Source organism: Gambusia affinis, linkage group LG04, assembly GCF_019740435.1.
Source record: "Gambusia affinis linkage group LG04, SWU_Gaff_1.0, whole genome shotgun sequence".
Classification (NCBI taxonomy): Eukaryota; Metazoa; Chordata; class Actinopteri; order Cyprinodontiformes; family Poeciliidae; genus Gambusia; species Gambusia affinis.
In genome coordinates this window covers 27,973,573-27,994,938 of record NC_057871.1, presented here as the reverse complement: position 1 = coordinate 27,994,938, position 21,366 = coordinate 27,973,573, and the positions used below count along the sequence as shown (strand labels likewise).

The window sequence follows — 21,366 nt, the reverse complement described above, 5'->3', positions numbered from 1 at the left end:
TATTCTGAAAGGCCGTTTTAAGAAGTTGTCACTATTCACCCCGCCCGCCCCCTCCCCTCGGAACAACATCCAGTAACGTGCTCTGAGAGTGTGTTTCTGTCCCTATGGACTCATCTGGACCCGTAACATCTGGTAATTTACGCTCGGAACTACTTTTATGCGTGTTAAAACTATTTAAATTCCAAGTTACCCTTTAAGGTTTAACATGTTTCAATACTTTAGGGGGTCGTGTTTGAGCTGAAAATCATCCAGCAAATGCATGATTTGCATTCGACTCTTCGAGCTCAGAATTGTTAATTAATGTTTGAAAAAAACACACGGACTGTTAAACCAAAGAGCCTTTGAATTTTAACATTATTTTATATAGATAAAGGCTCGTATCTCGTGGAAAAAGTCCTATGACGGCTCAGATCTTCATTATTCCCCTCTTTACTTTTAGCTCTGCAATGTCAGATTAAAACACTCGGTAGTTATAAAAATTAGGCAAACAATAACAACGCGAATTTTCAAAATTAGCGTGTTTTGAATGACTGTCAGTCTCTCATATCTTTATGGAGGAAATATGGCTCTGGCTTACAGCATTTCTTCAGTTTGTAAAGGTTTCAATCAGTTGAAAGTCTGAATTTCGCAGCACCCTAATTCGATTCTTTTCTTTCCAGTCATTGTGTTGTAGATCTGCTGCCCTATTTTAGATTTATTGTCCTGCTAATGACCCAGTTTGGACCCAGTGTCATCTGTTGGGTGTCTAAGAGTTCTTATCAGCTCAGTGACTGTAAGGTGACTGAGACCTGTAGGAGCAAAACAATGACTGGCAAATCTCCCAGATAAGACATATTTTTTCAAAACATGTCCAGTTGGACTCTTCGACTTTGGGGTGAATTTTCATACTATTATGAAAAAGTGCAATTTCAATGCTATAGGTAAATATTACAATCTTTTTGTAGTTGCGTTTAACCTACAGCTTGGTCAAACATGTAAAAACAACCTTAATTTGTTCAGTCAGTGCCATCAGGAGTATAACAGCCAATGTCAAATAAATAAACTGAAATTGATAAAACAGCCTACATTGGTCAAATATTTAAAAAATAAAATGCAAAAAACTTTCTTTCAAATGGTTCAGAAAGTGCAATTCCTAATTCTAAATACTAAAGTGTGAAAAGTCACAAAAACTGTTCACAGTTCTGCTAACCCACACTGGAAATGTTACAACCTCTTCCATAGTTGCATTCAAACCGTGTGAATTTCAAACGCTCTTTCACGCATTTCCTTAACTGCAGAAACATCGGCCTGAGCATGGAGCGCTCCTCGTCTCCAAACGTCCCGAACGGCAAAAAGAAAAGACAAAGCGAAGCTCCGTCTGCTCAGGAGGTCGTCAAAAGAAGGAAGACTGAGGAGGAAGGCGTCGAAGACCTCCAGCGTCGGCCTTGCGGTCCAGCGAAGGTGTCGGTACATCTCGACCGCTTGCAGCAGCCGATCACCGTGGCCCAGCTGATGGAGCTGCTTCATTTCGCTGCTCTGGGGAAATCCAGGGGTATCAAACAACCGAGGTGGCGTTTCTCCCGTCGGCTACGTCTCTGATTCGTTCACGATTGACTCATGCCTTTTCGCATTCCTGTCCGCATCAGTTGGTGTCGTCTCCGCCATCAGAAGAAGGTCAACGGTATAAACGTTGCGATCGTGGACGGCGTGACGCAGAGTCTCTTCTACAACCACTACCTTTCGATGGAGCACCTCCGGAGCAGCTACACCACCGTGAGGAACTGGGGGGGGGCGACGACGACAAAGGTTCTGATTGTAGTGTAGACGCCTTACTTAGTTAATTTTTATTTGTTTTTGACAGAGAATTACATTCACTCCATCATCTGACGATGTGGCATCCGACATCTTCAGCCTTGAAGTTCCGAAAGTGGATTCTTCATCTGTTGCTCCACCAGAGGAGGCACTTCATGAAGGTGAGGGGCGAAGATCCAGTGTTGTTGCTGTGGAAACAACTAGTGAACAACAAGATGTACTGTAACAATTTGTAAAGCGTCAATTACTGTTCTACGGAAGAGGATTATGGATAATGGGGGGAAAAAAATAATCAAGATTACAGTCAGAATTCTAAGAACAACGTTTTGAAATTAAAGTCGTAATTCTGAGACGAAATTCATAAATCTGTGAAAAAAGTCAAGAGTTTGAAATTAAAGAGAATTCTGTGGGGGAAAAAATTCAAAATTTTTGAAGTTAAAGACAAAATTCTGAGAATAAAGTCAGAATTTTTAGATTAAAGTCAGAATCCTGAGGAAAATGTTCAAATTCTGAGAAAAGATTTTCAGATTTTTTTTTTCAGTGGCCCTAATATACTTCCGCACTGTTTCAGACTTTTTTCTGTTGATCAAACTTTTGTTCTTGTATGTAATAATCTTTGCGAAAACCCTTTGCAGTATTTATTCACATTTATTTGTTTCTGCTGTGATGCTGTGTTTCTGGGGGGTTTCAGTAAAAACAAAACCAAAAGAAATCATCAGATGAACTTTGTGTGTTTTTGCTTCCTCAGCTCTGAAGGATCACCCAGTTATCACGACGTATGGCACACAGAAGAAGGGACTGACTGCATATCTGCTCAGCCGCCAACAGATGATAAAATATCGCTATCCAGTCAAGGGTAAAAAAAATTTGTTTCATTTCTAAATTTGTAAAATGTTATTTATTCTGATTTTTTTCCCCCCATAATAAAACTTATTAAAGCAATAGATGGTGAATCAGTTTTAGTCCAGCTGAGTCTTTTATAAATAAGCAAACCCCCCACATTACCTCCCATTCGTTCGGGGGTTTTCAGTATTACAGACTTACTCCATGTTGTTTTTAAATTGTATTCCTGTGGCGAGTAATACAATTTAAATTCATCCATCCCAGTGAAACATGTTTTTAAAGTTTTGCTTTTGAACATAGATATGTTCTGCACCTTCATTTGATACAGGTCTTCCAGGTTTCGAGGACTTTCTGTGCACAGGCAGCGATGACAGGGTAACTGATGACAGCCCGCTGTATGGACTAGACTGTGAAATGGTGAGTCCGTCCGTCCGTCCTCGGAGTCTGTGAGCTTGGACAGCAGTTTTACAAGTTTAAAAAAAAAATTATTTGTGGTTTTGGGACGTGACGGTCCCCGCTGTCCGACCGTTAGCATCGTGCTAACAGCAGAGCTAAGCACTAGACTACTGTAGTGCTTCAATCTTCATATTGTTCACTCTGTTTCAGTGTCAGACATTGAAAGGAAATGAGCTGACTCGTGTTTCTCTGGTGGACGGTGATGGGAACTGCTTACTGGATGATCTGGTGAAACCTCAAAACCATGTCGTCAATTACCTAACGAGGTATGCTAGCACACACACACACACAGTCGTGTTTTCATGTCTTGTGGGGACTTAATATTGACTTCCATTCATTTTCTACAGCCCAACTCTAACCATTCACACCTAACCCAAAAACAGCATTTCCCCTCATCAGGACCAAGAAATGTCACCACAAAAGCAGCGGTCCCCACAACCACCATAGTAGAGAGAGATAGGCCCCCACAAGGACATAAAAACCTGCTTCACACACACATACACATATAAATGTATACATTACCGCTATACATCTTCATAATAGGCCCTCAGAATGTAGAATGTGTTGGAAAAAAATGGCCTTGCATGGTGAGAAATGCTAAAACACACACATGCTCTAATCAAACTCAGCCTACTGTAAGGGTATGCAAAGATCTGTACAGGTACTTAGTTGTGACTAATCATATAGTGTTTGTCATGACTTATATTTTTAGTTTTCCTTTTGAATTAATAGTCTTTTTGAATGGAATCTGAAGGTAAAAGGTTACTTGGTTTGTTTGATCAGGTTCTCAGGCATCACTGCAGCCATGTTAAAACCGGTCACCACCATGCTGCGGGACGTCCAGGCGAAGATCAAGACACTGTTACCAGAAGATGCCGTTCTGGTGGGCCACTCGCTCAACAATGACCTCAAAGCACTCAAAGTAAGTCACTAAGATTCTTACATGATGTTCAGTTTCAGAGCATTGTAACGTTTCAGGACCAAAGTCTATTTGATTGTAATTATCAACCAAATTAAATTTTTTTATTTTTTTTGGAACCTATAGTTTCTTTATAGTTTCCATTTTATTGTAAGTTTAAAGATTTCTGTACTTTATTGGTAGAATTTGTACATTTGCTACTATTCAGGAGGGAGTTGTCTGCGAGTCGCTTTCTTGCTGTACTCGGCAACATTTAAAATAAATAAATAAATAAAATCGATATCGGCAGGTCAGGCTTTTTAAATATCAGTAATTGAATTGTAATTAGAAGTGCAATCAGTGCATCCCTACCAAAAAAAAATAAAAATTCCACAAAGTTGTGGTTTTAAAACCGTTGTGACTTCCCGTCCCCGACAACAGCTCATCCACCGTCACGTGATCGACACCGCCCTGCTGTACCGGAGAGAACACGGGCAGAAGTTTAAGCTGAAGGTTCTGGCCAAGGCGGTGCTGAAGTGAGTTCCCATCCAAGCGTCTCTGCGTGTCTGTCACACGGTTAGTTATTGTTCCGCCCGCGTCTCAGGAGGCGGATCCAAACCGAGGACCAGAAGGGCCACAATCCCACCGAGGACGCCGTGGCAGCGCTGGACCTAGCCTGGTACTTCATCGGAATGGGGCCGCTCCAGGTGACGGGCCGCTTTTTGCAAACAGCGCAGACGCTCCAGGTCCTTCAGACGTTAAAATCTGCGACCTGCTGTTTTACTCTGGCAGGTTGTGGAGCTTCACCTGGAGGAGCTGTGGGGGTGGAGCTTAGAGGATTCGCCCAGCTCCACATCTGAATCCACACAAAATTACAGGTGAGCAGAAATCTTTACAGCTCTTTATGTCCTTGACATCTGTTCTGTTCTGTTCGGTTCTATTTCACAACACGTCATCTCACGGGACTTTACAAAAAGTTAAGTACATCTATGATGACTCTGAAGAATTTGAATTAATATGAGGTGCAATGACTTTTAATTTCCCTTGTAGGGTCAATGAAGTATTTTTGAATTTGAATTTGGAAAAACTCATTTCAATCCAGTCAAACAAACATTCCAATAGATCCTAGATATCAAACTCATGTAGTCAAGTTCAGTTTATTACTGAAATTGTTCCAAAAAGATTTTTGTTTACAGGTGGCGGTGAAATCCTTTAATCTTAATCGGACGTTTAAGTTTTGAGAAGTCCTTTTTTTAATTATTTCTCAGAAATACAGAAACAAAAGTGATTTTTCTTTTTAAATATTGGGTTATAGAATTTAATTTGAGCAGGAAGATAATTCACCTCAACACAAATCAATTTGTTTAACGTCATGTATTTGTTATTCCTAATGCCTCTATGACTTGTTGATCTAATTGAAATAAAGCTGGTCTGATATTTTATGTTAAAAGTTGTTGAAAGGTTTTTGTTAGCGTTTTGTTCTCAGACCAGTCAGGTAAAATTTTGTTAATATTTTACTTTAATTTTCCCTGCTGTCGAATGGAGAATACTATCACAATACATTATTAATGACAGTAATAAATGTCACACAATAGTGAATTGAAACTGTTTTTTTTTTTTTTTAATCATTCAAATTATTTTTATCTCCAAAGTGTAGCTTCGGAGAAGTTACCGTGAAAAATGCTTCAATTTTACGGCAGGTAAAGGATACGAACCCTGTATCTATGGAAACCCAGCAGGTTGGATGTATCCTATTCTGTTTTATTCTGAAAATAAACTTCGGCACAAAAAGTGCTCTTTTTTTTCTGTTCTTTTTTTTTGTCTCAAGTCTTGCCTCAACTGTAAATAAGCGTTTTCATCCTGATCCAAACAGGAGCTGTTCCTCTCTCTGCCTCAATAAATGAGAAAATGAGTGAAACTTTAATGATGTCATATTTTTGCTTCTGTTTTTAACTCCCCCCCCCGGGCCCACCTGCTCTCTCTCACGCAGGTTTGCAGACGTTTTGCAGAGCCTCAACCGCTCCGTCATATATCTGGGAAAGCGCTCCAACGTTGATCTGGACCCGTCCTTTCAGCGTTGGTACAGATCTGACAAAGAGGTGAACATTTTAAACAGTTACAGTTTTCTCCACTCTGAACGACCGACAGCCTCTTTAGTTCATCTTTTATCAAAAAAAAAAAACCCAGACATATTTAGTTGCTTTGACGACCTCTACTAGTAAACCTGTTCCTTCTGCAGATGCTGTCCTCCTTCAGGAATCAGACGAGTCACTTTTTCCTGTCCGTCCTTCGCTTTTCATCGGTTTCGGCCCATCTGAACGGAAGCTACGTTCACTGTCACCACCAGCAGCAGCTGCGTCACGACGTGAGCTCTTCGCCGCGCTCCGTAGACGTTGTGGTTGTGCAGGCGCTCTAAAAGGGTCCCAAAGTATGTGTGTGTGTGTGTGTTTTTGTCCGCAGGTTTCTTCAGTCTTCCAGGACATGTGTACCGTGTTTGCCGGGCCGTTCCCAGCCAACTTTTCCAAAAGTCAAGTGAGGCAGCTGTTTGGTTGCTGCGGGCCGGTCCACAAGGTCCGCATGTGTAACACGGGAGTCAGGGTGGGTTTCATGTTTATGTTTGTTCTGTCATCACATAAAGAAAAAGAACGACTTTCACCGTCTCTGGATGAGGTTGGTCACTTCTTCTTCTTCTTCTTCTTCTTCTTCTTCTTCTTGTTATATTTAATTTCCAGATCCACGCCAAGGTGCAGTTTCAGATGCTAGAAGGAGCGATGCTCGCTTTACAAGTTCTGAATGGGTTCAGCGTGTCGGGTCAGACCATTAAGGTAGAGCTTCTCCATTTGGTCTTTCTTATTCCTCTAATGTTTATGTTTTTAAACTTAGTGTCTGTTTGCTATGACAGCAAATTAAGGCCATTGTAGATTTGAAAAAGAAAAAAAAAAATTTGAATAAATTTCTACCAAATAACTCAAATCTTCTTGAAAAAAGAAAAATCTAATTTCTGAGCTTGAAAGGTTAAAAATTTGTTTAAAAAAAGAATTAAGATCTGGGACATTTTCAGGAAAAATTTGGAAATTTTAAAGTTTCAGATCTCCACTTTTCTAAACATTTTCTGAGATTAATTTGAATTTTTTGTTTTGGTTTTTGTCAAGCAAATGTTCAGCTTAAACTCTTAAATTCTGAGGGGGTTTTTCCTGGAGAATTTCCGTCTTTTAAACTCAGAACTTTCTTGGCTTTTTCTATGAAATTTCCTAGATTAATGTCAAAATTGCTCTTTTCTTCTAGCTAATTTTCAAATTAAACTCAGAAATGTGCATTTAAAAAAATATATTTCAAAAATCAGAAAAATGTCATTGTTTTAAGCTCAGACATTTTCTTGTTTTCTAGAACATTTCTGAGATTTTTCAGCAGAAATGTACTAATTTCTACCTACAACTCCTTGTTTGTGAACAGTCTTGACCAGTGAAGCTGATTCTGATTCCATGCATCCCTGTAGACGTCGCTGCTACACTCAAACCATGTTAGAAACCTCTAACATGTTTAGAGATTTCTAAACATGTAGTTTTTTTATGCGTTTGTAAATTTTCCAGGTGCAGAGGCCAGTCAAAGAATCAATGCTGGACTTGGATCTGAATCTGGACACTCTGATGGGCGACAGAGTTAACGCCAATCAGCTTTACGTCAGTAGACTGACTCAGGACGTGGCTGGGGGACTGAACGTTTCTGCTGCCGTTAACGGCCATCTGTCAGATGGGAAACCACCAGGTTTCCATCCCGGCAAACAAACGAACGGGCAGCTACAGACGGCTAAAGTAAACGGTAAACAGCTGCGTCCCGGCACCTTCGCACCGGACCTGAGTGAGGAGAGCCTCAAAGAGGCATTCAGTCCCTTTGGGTCAATAAAAAGCATCACCCTGCCTGGTACACATGCAAAGCATGCACTCATTGGTGGGTAAACCACGTGTAGTTTTTTTTTTTTGTTTTTCATATTCACGAGACGTTTTGCAGAAATGTACAGCCTGACCGCGTGTGTTCGACAGAGTTTGAGAGTTCTGATGGCAAACAAGCGGCACGCGGCTCCTCGGAGGACCTGCTGAAAAAGGGGTATCCAACATGGCCGTCTATGACTCCGCCACACTTACGTTCATGGGTTGGCATGGCGACATCGAGGGAGACGGAAGACAAAGACGAGGACGAGGACGAGGACGAGGAGAGATCTGACTCATTTAACTGCGGTGGGACTCAGAGGGTAAATACGCTTTGTTTACCTCAGAAGTCAGAACTGAAAACAGAGAATTACCACTTAAGAATTTTTCTGTTTTAATTTCAGAAACTATTATGAGGCTAAATGTTATGTTGTTATTGTTTAATTTCTAAAGTTGTAACAGTGTTTATTAAAGCTGGTGTGTGAGTTTTAGGGAAAAATAGTTTTCCACGTATTTGTTAAAGTTGTCTCTATGTGCTGACAGTATGAGACAGATAATCCACCCATCAGAGCAAAGAGGCTGGTCCTGTCAATCATGCTCATGTGTGGGCTGCTCAAAGTGCTAATTGCAGAAAAACAACTTATCTTTACAGGAAAACCGTTTATCTGCCATAGCTTGGTTGATTGATAGCGCTAAGACCCTCCTCCTGGCTCTGATTGGTTGTTCCGTATTTCTATACCTTGTTACCTTGAATTTTTTTCACAGATTATCCTATCTACTAATTTCATGATTTAGTGACATATGTAACAAATGTTAAAAAATATTCTTTTATTAGAAAAGTTACATACCACCGCCTTAATGAGGACAAGATGTGTAGTAGTACTGACGGACCTGTTCATAACGTCATCCTTTAATTATGTTCTGCAATAAAACCCATCATTCACCCGTTAATAACTGTCTTAAATTTATCCTTTATTAGTTGTAGCAGAAGACTTTATTTGAGAAATATTTTAGATGTAAAAATAATAATAAAAAAAAAAACTGTAAAAATGGTGTAGGCAAGCCTAAATTCACGCCAGTCAAATGCAACATGACCATTTAATAAAGGACAACTCGGGTAAAGTTAGCCTCCCTGTTTACCCAACCGCGTCATCAACCCAGCTTACATTGCGCAGGTGACAAAAAGGCAACCTGCATGGCTGAAAATTATAACTAAACATTTAAAATTGTTCAAGTCATTGATAATTTTTTTAAAATTTGTTTTTCAAAGTCATCATGGTGACGGTCATGAAGTTGGAAGCGCTACTGTTCATACCTTGATGCTAGCGACGGGCGCCAGAAACGATGGAGTCCCTGTCGAATGAAGTAGCAGCTGATAGTTTTGTCCAGCAACACGTCCGTCTTTCACATCCTCCGTGCTGTGTCCTCTTCGTAGCTGACTAAGGCTCCTAACTGAAGTTTTTGACTTATTAGTATAGTGACTTGTTCTTAATAAAGAAAACAAAACTAACTTAAGCCACTGGGAGGCTGCTGAGTGACTCTACGGCTCGTTCTCCTGGATCCAGTGAAAAAGATCATTTATTGATCTTGTGCTCTCCAACAAAATGCGAAATTGTAAATTGCACATTTATAGTGTTAACTTAGTCCAACCAAAAGGCTCACGTAATTGCCGCAACGCATTAAATCAACAACATACAACAACGACGTCGGTCAAAAACTGAGCGTTTCCGGCTGCGCATTCAGCACACCTGTGACTCCCTTCAACCACATGATGCCACCTACTGTGACTTTTAGGTATTGCACCAAACAAAAAGACACTTAAACCCCCCAAAATATGGTTTTGAGTCTTGTGTTGGTGTGAAACGTCCACTTCCAACTTTTATCAACTTTTATTTATGAACGTATAAGTTTGAACCAAATAAAAATGCAAACCACACTCTTCGATCGATCAGCACCAGAGAATAGCAATGTGCTGCTGACAGGCGAGCATGGATCATTAACATTAGATGGGTGTGACAGTTTAGTCGAGGTGAAAACTAGATCCAACCTGAAGGTCAGGTAACCCGTTTGAACTGTAAATGATTTGGGATTCAGTCTAATTTAATGTGAAATGCACATGAAAAATAGCTTCTTCTTTTTTTATTGGTGTTATTTATCATGTTGAGCTCATCATTAAGGCTCCACTTTGTCTCATGTAGAATCAGGAAGTGAGTCTCCTGAATAAACTGGACCGCCGACTGAGTAAACTCTTCAACTCGCTCCCAGACGGGACCTTGTCTGTGGTGCTGCTGCTTGAACACAACAGGTAAAAAGAAATGAATAAATGTTTTTTTTTTTTTTTTAAATAAGTAATTTAAAATATGTATTGCACAGATTGTATCAATTTTCCCCTCAAGTTTAATATTTCTGAGCATCTCTTTTGTTCTTTTTGCAGCAGAGGTTTCGATCATCCTGGTTTATGCTTTTTGGAAGTCAAAAACGGAAAAGAGCACATCCAGGAAAAGCCCACATCCAGGAAAAGCCCTGAAAACTCCTGAACACCTTTGGAGTGAAATCGGCAGATCATGGAAGAACCTCAGCAGAAGAAGGAGATCTTTGTCAGACCATTAAACATCACGGGGACAGAACACTTTTTTTTGTTTTTTTACTTTTCATGGGTTGAAGAGGCTGTAAAAAGTCTTAATGGCATCACATCTTTAAATCAATTTTAATATGCAAAGTCCTATAAAAGGTTTTTTTAAAACAATAGTAATTAATACATTAGCTATATTTTAAATAGCTTAATTTAAAAAATATTTTTTTCATTATTTTTTTATTTAATGGACATTAAAAAAATGTTTTGGCAATTTTTATTTTAAAATAAAAAAAAAACTGAAGTGATTGTATTTGTAAAAAAAAAAGGACATTGTTTTAAACCTTAAGAAAAAAAATAGACATTTTTGTTCCAAAATAGAAAAAATGCTAACAGAAACAATTACTAAGAAACATTCTTTAATTTTTTCCCCTCTTTTAAAAGGAAATGTAAGGATTTTTAAACTCATACAAAAATGTTTTAAGTTGTACATCTTTTTGTGCTGACAGCATACTTTGACATCGTTGCAGGTTGACACAGTTACAAAACATTAAACACAAATGGAAAAGAAAAAAAAGCACCTTTCATGAAGGGTGAAAATGCCAGCAACAATAAATATCACAATCTCAATTATAAGCTCACATTTGTCTGATAAAACCGAGGAAGAAGACGATTTTCTTAAAATGAGAAAAAAAACAAAAAAACAAGAAAATTCTGACTGCGTTAAAACTAAATAATCCTGATGGGATTTATTAAATGGCCTTTCTATCTCTTAGGAAAACAGACTTACAGGAATACAAACACTGGGAAAATGGACACTCTCTCACACAAACAAATAAATTCACTCACCAAAAAAAAAAAAAAATATATATATATATATATGTATATATAAGACTGATTAGAGACATCTCTCAATAAAATTTATGAATGCATTCAAAGTGCCAAATGGCTGTGGAGGCAGATTCCAGTCTGAACACATCAGTGAATAAGAGAAACTCTCTCCACGTTATACATGTTTGAGATATACATAGTCATTTCTGAGGAGGTGCCTGCTCCTCTGGTATAAGATCAGAATATGGCAGCTGCTGTTATGGCTTGTTTTATTTTTTTGTTGATTTTATTTTTGTTTTTTTTTTTGCTTTCAAAACTTGTGTTAAATGTCTCGGCTGGTAGCTTTGGACACTTTATCCGCAAGTGCTGAATGAGAGCATGAAGGTGGGGCATGCAGCACTCTGTGCTTTATGACCCTGGAGGAGCGTGCACCAAGTGTTGAGGAGGAGAGGCTGGCCAGAGGCGGCGGCCCAGAGCGGCAGCCCGCACGGGGCGGCTGCCTCCCTGTTCTACCAGACTTCTGGGACTTCGAACAGGGAGGTTGTAGAATCTGACGCTGGAACCAAAGATGGAGATAGTCTCAAGTTAAAAAATAAAAATCCATTGAAAAATCTGAACCTTTTTAATTCCCACAATTTCAGTGTCAAATTTTAAGCGTCAGGTGTTTTCCAGCCAAATACCATGTTTATATAGCACAATCAAGTAATAAAAATGATATATATCATATACGACTTAAAAGAAATTTGACTTTGTAATTTAACACCTTGAAATTGGGCCCTTGTCTCTTTAAGAAACTCCGCCTTCAGGAAGTCACACATCACTCCTCTATTAACCCTTTAACGTTTTTACCAGCGTTGTACTGAGAAGTTGCTCCTATAATGAGCTCAGCAGATTGGCAGCACCATCAGGTGTTTGCTAATTGCTGCTGGCTAGTCTGAAGGAGCCGAGTGAATGAGTCAATGGGCTGCTCTGTGAGGCAGAACCTCCGCAACTGCAGCTCTTAGGAGGAGCTCCGTCCTTGTAGGCGGAGCTAGATCCACCCAAGTGTTTTGCACAGCTGAAAGGTTGCCACAGAAGATTAAGTGATTTCTCAAACATGCATGAGAGAATCAAAGCTAAACTCAGGGTATGTTTTTTGATGAGGGAATAACATGCTTTAAAACAAACAAAAAAAAAATAGGTGGACTTTAATTAATACTGCGTCTTTAAAATCGGTTTTGTGATTGATACTCTTTTCTTTAATTTTTAAGTAAAACCTTTGTTTTATTTATTTATTTATTCATAATTTACCCATTATTCCAAAATTCTGTTTGTATTTTAGTTTGCACTATGCTATAAATGTTTTATTGGAGGAAAAATTATTTACAGTAATTGAAAAATTAGCCTATAGATTCTTTTAAAAGAAAAGCTAACTGCAGCCAGTCTTTGATGAATCTACCCAACGACCAGTCTGCACAGATGGAGCCCTAGTTATCAAATCCAATACGCTTCAAGTCAGAACATCCACCAAGTACAAAGCTCCCAACCCCCCCTTCAGGTAACTACAGCAGTGAATAACTCACCGTCAGACTTCTTCTTGCTTTTTTGACCTTTCCTTCCTGGAACTGTTGGGGTTTGGTGCCAGGTGGCCGTCCCGTCAGCATAGCTGCCAGAGTCAGCGCCTTCTGGACTTTTAGCATCTGGGACTGGACTTGGTTCGGCCGAATACGAAGAATTTCTGCAGGAGAAAACGAAACGTAAAACAGCAGCAGAGAGAACCTAGACAGCATAGAGGAGTCGTCCCTCCACCTACGTCATCTTCAGCCAGCCTTCTGACGTCTTGCTCTCCACGGCTTCAACGCTCGCCTGACCGCCAACATCTGGAGGGAGAAACGGTGCAGATGAGCTTAGATCAGTAATCAATACACTGCACTTATTACTGGTGAAAAATCCAGCGGAAAGTCAGCTAAGAAAACCTTTAAGGAAAGGAGAGGCGCGCTTGATTTACATTTTCCTAGTCGGAACATTGAAAACCCCCCACAAAATCTCACCAAGTATTATTGTCTAGTTTCTTGTGCAAATATCTTAGTACAGTTGAATTAAGACAAAACTAATTCACAAATAACTTTAAAAGTGCTAATTCACCAAAAACACATTTTCCCATGTTATATGTGAAATAATCTGCCAGTAAAACAAGTATTTTTCCATCAATATTAAGGAATTATTGACTTAAAATAATCTAATTTTTGTTGAAAAGTTAACTGTAAATTAGTTTAGTTTTATTTTAAGTCTAGTAAGATATTTGCACAGCCAGACAAAAATACTTGGTGAGATTTTGTTTTTCCAGCAAAAAATTTTTCTCCTTGAATAAACTGTCCTAACTACTTAGTCCCCAAAATAAATAAAAAAATCAATGTCTCATAAACTCTGCCAAAATATTTGTTTTTTAGGGACAAGACTAGCCAATTAGCTCATTTTAATTAGCTAATTAAATGGTTCAAATAGTTACGCCCATAAATATGACCTACATAAATATAATCCGCCAACAAAAAAACGATCAGAAAACAAGCAGCTTGAACACTGAAAAAAATACTTTTGTGTTCAAGTTGTGTTAAAGGACACAGTAAAGCTATTCAAGCCTAAAATAGCATCTCAATGCGAAACATTTTGCTGTTAGCACAAGACTTCCCCAATGCTAATGTCAGAATCCAGTCCACATTTCTAAGGAGGAATGTTTTTCAAAGTAGCTACATAACTTGGTAGAATAGCATCTAAATGCTAATAACATTATTCAACCATCCTGTCCCCCCTGGATCCCCTAAGCACAGCCCCCTCTGTCCTGCCCATACATGCACATTCTCTCTCACACACCATCATATTTGATCTTCTTGCTGCCAGTGCTGTCTGGGAATGAGTAGTGGTTCCAGCCATCCCCGCTGACGCCGTCGTCGCCTCCCTGCTCCCCCTGAGTGGGGCTCAAGCTGCGTTTCCTCCTAGAACAAAATCAGAAAACCTCAAACTAAAAACATGTTTGCACCACAAGCTACAACCCAGGAAGAAGAAGAAGAAAAAAACAACAACACTCAATGATGTGTGTGGAGAAAGCCGCTTGCGGCCCCACCTGGAGAACCCAAACCCAGCAGACGTAGTGGAGGAGGGGTAGTGGGGCTTCACCCAGCCGTCATCCCCCCAGGTTTTAGCTGGCTGGCCAAGCTTCTCCTTCTCCTTCTCCTGCTGTTTCCCCTGGATGTAGTCTGCGTACGTCTGGATCTTGTAGCTCTCTGCGTAGCGGCTGGTGTTCATAGCTGGTGGGACAGAGCTCCTATTAACGCCCAACGGCGGTACATCTCTCCGGCCTGGCTGGGCGAGACTTACCGATCTGCACCTGGTCCGTCTGACTTAGAGAGACGAAGGCTGAGGTGTCGTCTATCCACGACACCTGGATGTTACCTGGGTGCGTACGACAAACAAAAAGCAGCATCAACAGAGTAGTATCGAACTAAAAGCAGAATACATACATGTTCTGACACCATACCAAAGGCACTGAAGAGCTGGTAGAGGTCACTCGTCTTCCACTCCTTGGGGAAGGTCACGTACAGGACATGGTCTCTCTTCGGCTGCACTGTTGAAGGACAATAAAAGAGGAGTTAAGGATTTGAGAACGGTTCATTTAGAAAATCTACTTTTTAAAAATACATCACCAAAACACTTTTCAGACCGACACCAATGCTTTTTAAAGGCCAAAATCTAAAAACCCTAAAGTTGGGGGATGGGGACTCCAAGACATTGTGTAATTACCAAATGATTATGTAATCATTTGGTAATTAGACATTAACTCCAGTCTAGTTTTCCACCTCCTCAAAAACATCCTACCAAATACTTACAGCTGAAAAAGAACTATAAAGAAATTAGAGAAAGTTGCGTTTCGGTAGTTTTCTTACAATCTGGTCCGGTGATGTTGAGGTAGGGTATGTCGATAATACGCATCAGAAAGAGCCTAAGTAAACAAAAATAATAATAATTTGAAAATGTTATCTTGAGCATTTAATAAAAAAGCAAATAAAAGCACTTACTTGTTGAAGAAAGGTTCAACTAGTTTCGATCGGGAGGAGATGTGAGATACTGGCGGCATCAGGAAAGAACCTGCACAAGAAAGTAGAGAAAATTTAAATGTGTTTAAAATGCAAATACAAATAGTTGAGAGTTTACAGACAATCTAGTATCAATAAGCTCGTCACCATTTGACGGTAAATTGTTCCTGAAATTATTGCAATAAACAAAAATGTTGTTTGGAGACATTTTCAGTTAATGTAAAGGTATTGCCATAATGAAGCAAGTTTATTGTCTCAAAGACTAAAACTTTCATTTTGTGCTCAACACTTCATACTGGTACCAGGAGACATTTTAAATATTTATAATAAAACCAATCAAAAACAATACATGAAATGGAAATGAAGCCCACAAACACACGACCAAACGTAGAACTGAAATTGGTTGTTTTACCCAGGTGGTTGGCCATGGAGACGAAACACAGGCCGGTGATGTAAGCGTCGTATCCGGCCTCGTGGAGCTGCTCCTGGGCCGTGTCGTAGCTGGGGAACCCCTCGGCGGTTTCTAGCGGCGACGAAGGCAGAAAAACATCCAGCGGTTGACTTTTGGGGTCACTAGCAGGCATTTCAGACACTTCCCAGTGGACTGACTCACCAACTTGCGGCGGCTTGAATGGAGTTTCTTTCACTTGTTTTTCGAGCTCTGCCAGAGACGTGTTGTTGATCAGCTCCTGTTGGACAGACAGAAGATTTTTGCTCAGAAAACAGATTCATCATAGCTGACAGAATCAGAATAATGAGGTGAGGTTTGGTTTGTACCTTAAATGGCTGAGTGGAGGCCATCAGCTTTGTGTCTAGAAGTCTGCAGATGGATAAAAAGAAATTGATAATTCACCCAAAACATACAAAAACAAAAACAAAAAAAAACACTAGGGCTGGATGATGTGGCTGAAAGATGCACCACAATCTGACATCCTGCCAAGCCAGAGGCGTTTGACTCAGTTTTCTCTCCAAACCGTTCTTTTATTTTCATACAGTTGACTGAAACTGCTGCTGCGCAAGTTACGCAACAGCTTGTTGCTAGGTAACCACAAGTTATTACCAGGTAACCAATGAGTGAGTGAGTGAGTTAGCTGATGCCTTGCTTAGCTCGCCGTGAAACATTTAGGTTGCCTACATCTCCCAAAATGCAGTGCAGTTCTGGATTGGAGTTCAGTGAATCTATCGATACTGATCATGTTTCTATCGTGATATTTATCGTTACTGATTTATCATCCAGCCCTAGCAAAAACGTAGTAGTTTAAGACAGAAATGCATGTTTTCCTAAAAGAAACGTTACCTTGGGAAAACACACATTGCAACTTCTTTAAAGTCTTGAAGATCCTTAAGAAAAGAATGGAGACATAATAAGAACAGGTTAGACGTTTAAACAATTCATACAACACGACAGGAACGGAAAAAGGATCGCTTTTTACCTCTGGCAGTGGACAGTAGAACTGGTGGATAGTGTGCATCACATCCAGAAGCATGTTGTGGCCAACCACCAGTTTACCCTGCGAGTCAGAACCCAAAACCATAACATTTACCCAAACATTAAGAAAAAAACTCTGCATTCTTACTTTTAAAACTAAGGGTACTAAAGGTTTAATCATATTTTCACATTTATTGATGCTTACAGACACTGAAACAGTAAAGAAAATAGAAAAAGTAACAACAATGTGGTCAGGTTTGGAGGAGCGGGGGGTTCGAAACATTAACTGAAATTTATTACAGCAACGATAAATGAAATTTAGGACGATTAATGATAAACAATAAGATAAACTTAAAACTGCCATTAAGCATCAGGTTTGTATGGGATGAAATGAAAGGAGTGACTCACAGATTTAGAAATGGCGTGGACGACCCTGGAGAAGCCGACAGCGTTATTGAGCTCCTCCTGGTGGGGAAGGAGGAGAAGTGCAAGACCTGTTAGAAAAGCAACTTGTTCCTCACAGCATTTATATTAATGAGACCACATGAAGGTTTCCACACCATTACAGAAAACTAAGCATCTCATGTTAGGGGTGGGCAATATGGACGACTTAAAATTTTGTCACAATATATTGTGATATATTTTATTTCTTGTTTTTTTGAGTCACTGTAGAACTGTGACTGCATCAAAGCCCCACAAACAAATACTGCTATTGAGAAATGTTCTTATTTCATCATCTTTTTATCATATTTTCACATTTATTAAAGCCCTCATTGAACAGCAGGGATAGAAAAAAAACAATAAAACTAATACTGCAAAAAATTTGAATTTGTTTTTAAACAATATTAACTGGAATTTATTGCGACAATAATATTTATTCTTGAAAGAAATCAACGTGCATAATAAATGATACAATAAACACACCTGCTCCTTCTCCAGTTTCTGTTGCTCCCTCCTCTTCCTCTCCTCCTCGTCAACTTTACTGATCTGAATGTAGCGCTCCTTCTGCCGACACGACCAGCTGAGTCAGCAACTTACATCCACAAGGCATGAAAATGGAAAAAAATAAAATAAAATACCTAATGTATGCGTACCTTTTCTGTTTCCAATGTTTCTACATGAAGACCTTTGGGAAACCTGTGATTTCGAGACAAGACATACAATTTTCCATGAAGAGGCAATAAAGAAATGATAAAGCATGTTCAGTAGCACTCACTTCCAGCTCAGTGTCTGGTATATCAGCTTTCTCTGGAATCTGTGGAAGAAAATATATACATTAAGATGATAAAAAAAAACATGGTAGGAATGGTTCTTGGAGAAAAGAGGAAAAATTACCCTGTACATGGGTCCAAGTTCAGAGTTTTCCCATTTCCATTGAAAAGCCTCTCAACTTTCTCTCTGATTTAAAAATACACAGAAATGGACAGAAAGACAGATGGGAAAGACTTTAGATAACATCTTCCCACAAGGTTCAAAAGGTCATAGTAGGATCCCCAACTTCTACTGCGTTTTGTGAGTAAACGTCAAAAGTAGGGCTGGATGATACAGCTGAAACATTTCAAAATCAAAACACACTGCCAAACTGGTGGCGTGACTTTTCATGTTTCATCCAGTTTCCACCCGACTCTGTTGTTTTTTTGTTCTGTTGTTTTTTGTATGTTGCCAACAGATACAGTATCAGACACTGAAACACATCAACAAGGAGATCTCCAGAGCAGCTCCACTTACACCACTTTGTTGATGAAGTCTTTCTGTTCGTCGGGTACGTGTGCGGGGACTTTGGAGGATGATGGGGAGATAAAGGAAGGTGTCCCGAGACCGTTGGCGTGCTGGTTTCTCCGTTCCTCCGTCTGCTCTCTCAGCTGAGCTTCCTCGTCTTGATTTAGGTACGGGATTCCTGAGAACGCAGAGAAAACAGATTAATACCGCACAGGAAACTCCGGATTTACGGCTGCTGAAGAACACCAGCAACACTGAAAGGGGGATTCTGTGGCACCAAGGTGAAATCTGTATTGAGGGGAACTTGTTGGATAATCGCTCGCGTTACTCCAAACAAGAGGAGGAAAGAAGACTCTGCAGACTCTTTAGTCGAATCATGTTTGTTGAGTAAGAAACTGTCGTGTCTTTGAACCGTGAGAGGACTTGCATGCACAGGAGAAACGGAAAGCTCCACACACCAAGAACCAAGTTCAAAGTTCAAACCTAATTTTTTGCTGCAAGTCAACCATGCCAAGAACTCCACCACTGTGCAATCAATAATCAGCCACAAATAGTCTTAATTCAAACAAAAAGGGGTTCTATAATTTTTTCTTTCCTTTTTAAGAATAGACATCTGCTTTGTTTTAAAAGGCCAAACATCTATAATCATTAGAAAATAGATTTTTGTTCATAAAAACAAAAGTGCTCTTTTTACCGTGACCAAACACCTTGTTGAAGTCAAACCCCTGGCTCGCCAGGAAGTCAATGCTGGAACTCTGGAACGGCAAAAGAAAGCACCAAGTATGAATTTTTCATTTAAAAGGAATAAAAAAAAGAAAAATAAGGAAAATAGTGATGAGTAGAAAAGCCATTCACAATCAGACCTCAAAGCTACGAGAGCCCCAACAACAGAAAAGCCACGCTTACTTGACAGATGAACTTTATATCAGGAGACGTCCGACTGAATGGTTTCGGGAAAACATAAAAGTTAAAAGGCTTCGTAATGTACCTGCGGAAAGAACAGAATAATAAAAAAAAGTTGATATAGAGTAAGGAGGTGTGGGCGCACGGCTACAAAAAAAAATTGACAGCCTCAATAAAAACGACGGCAAACGGTAGATAAAAACACCAACAAAAATAAAAAATAAAAAAATCACAATTCCATACTTTTGCAGACTCAAATATTAGATACGAGTCTCTTTAAAACTTTATTAGAAATTAAATATACCGATGGACAGATGGGTCAGTAAATGGATATAAAGATTCATGAATTGATATGCTGAGTGGCAGCAATTAGATAGATGGATAAACTGTCATATTGACATTTTTTCACTGTATATTATATACTATACTCATATGCTGAAACAAAAGGAAAACACTGCATTTGTTTAGCAGACTACCAACATAATCTGTTCCAGATGTTGTCTGTGGGATCTTTAAGTGTATTTATGCAGAAGAGGACACTCACTTTGACTTCGCAGAGTCGTATCTGAATGTACACAAGCCAAACTGGAACATGAGAAAGTCCATGGAATGCTGGTGGGTAAAAACAAAACGTTGCATAAAAATATAATTATTAATTTATTTTTTTAAACTCAGTTTACAGCACAGTTCTCCTCAGAAACGGGGGTTTAATAACCTTTTTCAGCTTCGTGTATCTCTCTTCAGGTGTATCCAGCCCGTTGGTCAATGCACTGACATTAGGACCGTCGCTTATGCCTGAAAGAAAAACCGTAATTTCACACATATCGTGGTGGCTTCTTGTAATTACATTTTAGCCTGAAAATGCGGAGACAGTAACCTGAAAATTCTCCATCGATGGCAAGGAAGTCAGCCTCCTCTATGGCGCTGTACACCGTGCTTAAGCAGTCTTTAAAATCTGGGGAACGATAAAGTGGGTTAATGTTTTAAAGGCAGCGGTCTGGGGGAGTTAGCAGGCAGCTGAGCACATTTAGGCAGTGATGCTACCTAGCATGCTAGCTGCAAGCTGAGGCACATATACTGCGTTTTTGGTTTTTATCTATAGCATACACACGTACTGTGCTAGCACAGTACGTGTGTATGCTATGGGTTTTATGGCAAGCAACAAAGGGACAGAACTAAAACCAAAGGCGGGCTGTCCGCTTACTTTGTCGTGTAACCTCCATCCCTGCAGAACGACGGAACCGGGGCTGGCAGCTAACCTCAGCTAGGCTTTGTCAAGTGGCTTTTAACTGTTCAACAAACACTTCCGGTTTCTCACCACGTTCCTCACAGCATGGGACGCGGAGCCTCGTGAGGCTCTTTGGGTCCCATTATTCCTACATAATTTATTTTAATAATTTTTAGTTTAAAAAATACATAAAAAAGATGAATAATACTTTATTCATATTGTCGGTTAAAAGTTGCATTATATAAGGGATCACAGATTATTCGGAAATAAAAAAAACTTTTCTTCTACTCTTAGATTTACATTTGCAAATGAGCAGGGCCAGCCCAAGTCTTTTTGAGGCCCTAAGCAGATTTTTATTTGAGCGCCCCCGATACCAACATCTCACGCCAGATGCTGTATCATTCCTAAGCTACTCCATATCTACATAATTTGTAATCAGCTTAAATCACACCAGTGTTATTATGGTTGTTGATTTTAACCTTAAAGGAGCAGCGATCTAAAAACAAAAATGTGAAATTCAGAGTGGTATTTAAATATGCCATATTATTTTAATTATTTGAAAGTAACACCAGCTAATAAACACTAAGAAACACAGTTTATTAGTGTAAACATTTAGTGTTAAAGGTAAATGCTTTAACACTAAATGTTAAAGCATTTAGTGTTTTAAACATATATAAAATTATGCTAGTTTGGTACTCTT

General features: G+C 39.4%; 2 protein-coding genes across 3 annotated transcripts; one reads left to right on the top strand and one right to left on the bottom strand.

The window, feature by feature from the left end:
- Positions 1-33: 33 nt before the first annotated feature.
- LOC122830365 (RNA exonuclease 5-like) lies at positions 34-10,541 on the top strand. 2 transcript variants are annotated; one of them, XM_044115672.1, is made up of 19 exons: positions 34-132; positions 1,278-1,547; positions 1,626-1,752; positions 1,841-1,952; positions 2,540-2,647; positions 2,963-3,051; positions 3,241-3,356; positions 3,874-4,012; positions 4,430-4,524; positions 4,593-4,695; positions 4,781-4,866; positions 5,979-6,087; positions 6,228-6,353; positions 6,449-6,586; positions 6,721-6,813; positions 7,579-7,936; positions 8,029-8,237; positions 10,113-10,219; positions 10,352-10,541. In XM_044115672.1, the coding sequence occupies exons 2-19, from the start codon at positions 1,294-1,296 to the stop codon at positions 10,449-10,451; spliced, it is 2,469 nt and encodes an 822-aa protein (XP_043971607.1). In that variant the 5' UTR covers positions 34-132; positions 1,278-1,293; the 3' UTR covers positions 10,452-10,541. The 2 variants fall into 2 exon arrangements, with proteins under 2 accessions (XP_043971607.1, XP_043971605.1); XM_044115670.1 differs by having other exon boundaries at positions 35-132; positions 10,349-10,541.
- Positions 10,542-11,046: 505 nt separating this feature from the next.
- parn (poly(A)-specific ribonuclease (deadenylation nuclease)) lies at positions 11,047-20,798 on the bottom strand. The gene is made up of 26 exons (XM_044115674.1): positions 20,643-20,798; positions 20,316-20,393; positions 20,154-20,233; positions 19,983-20,050; positions 19,442-19,523; positions 19,230-19,290; positions 18,545-18,713; positions 18,152-18,214; positions 18,033-18,071; positions 17,911-17,953; positions 17,741-17,821; positions 17,225-17,281; positions 16,821-16,898; positions 16,685-16,728; positions 16,165-16,207; positions 16,001-16,076; positions 15,800-15,910; positions 15,370-15,439; positions 15,238-15,293; positions 14,832-14,918; positions 14,672-14,746; positions 14,418-14,601; positions 14,168-14,289; positions 13,110-13,176; positions 12,880-13,034; positions 11,047-11,873 (listed from the first exon to the last, which is right to left on the bottom strand). Exons 1-26 carry the CDS (start codon positions 20,659-20,661, stop codon positions 11,827-11,829), a joined length of 2,055 nt encoding a protein of 684 aa, XP_043971609.1. The 5' UTR covers positions 20,662-20,798; the 3' UTR covers positions 11,047-11,826.
- Between the last annotated feature and the right edge of the window lie 568 nt (positions 20,799-21,366).

Excerpts from the sequence above, each read along its gene's own strand:
- LOC122830365 (XM_044115670.1), top strand. The coding sequence starts at position 1,294 with ATGGAGCGCTCCTCGTCTCCAAACGTCCCGAACGGCAAAAAGAAAAGA. Across the intron at positions 1,953-2,539 it reads AGAGGAGGCACTTCATGAAG|CTCTGAAGGATCACCCAGTT; the intron begins GTGAGGGGCGAA and ends TTGCTTCCTCAG. Across the intron at positions 6,354-6,448 it reads AGCAGCAGCTGCGTCACGAC|GTTTCTTCAGTCTTCCAGGA; the intron begins GTGAGCTCTTCG and ends TTTTGTCCGCAG.
- parn (XM_044115674.1), bottom strand. Across the intron at positions 15,911-16,000 it reads ATTCAAGCCGCCGCAAGTTG|AAACCGCCGAGGGGTTCCCC; the intron begins GTGAGTCAGTCC and ends CGTCGCCGCTAG. Across the intron at positions 14,919-15,237 it reads CAACATCACCGGACCAGATT|TGCAGCCGAAGAGAGACCAT; the intron begins GTAAGAAAACTA and ends GTCCTTCAACAG.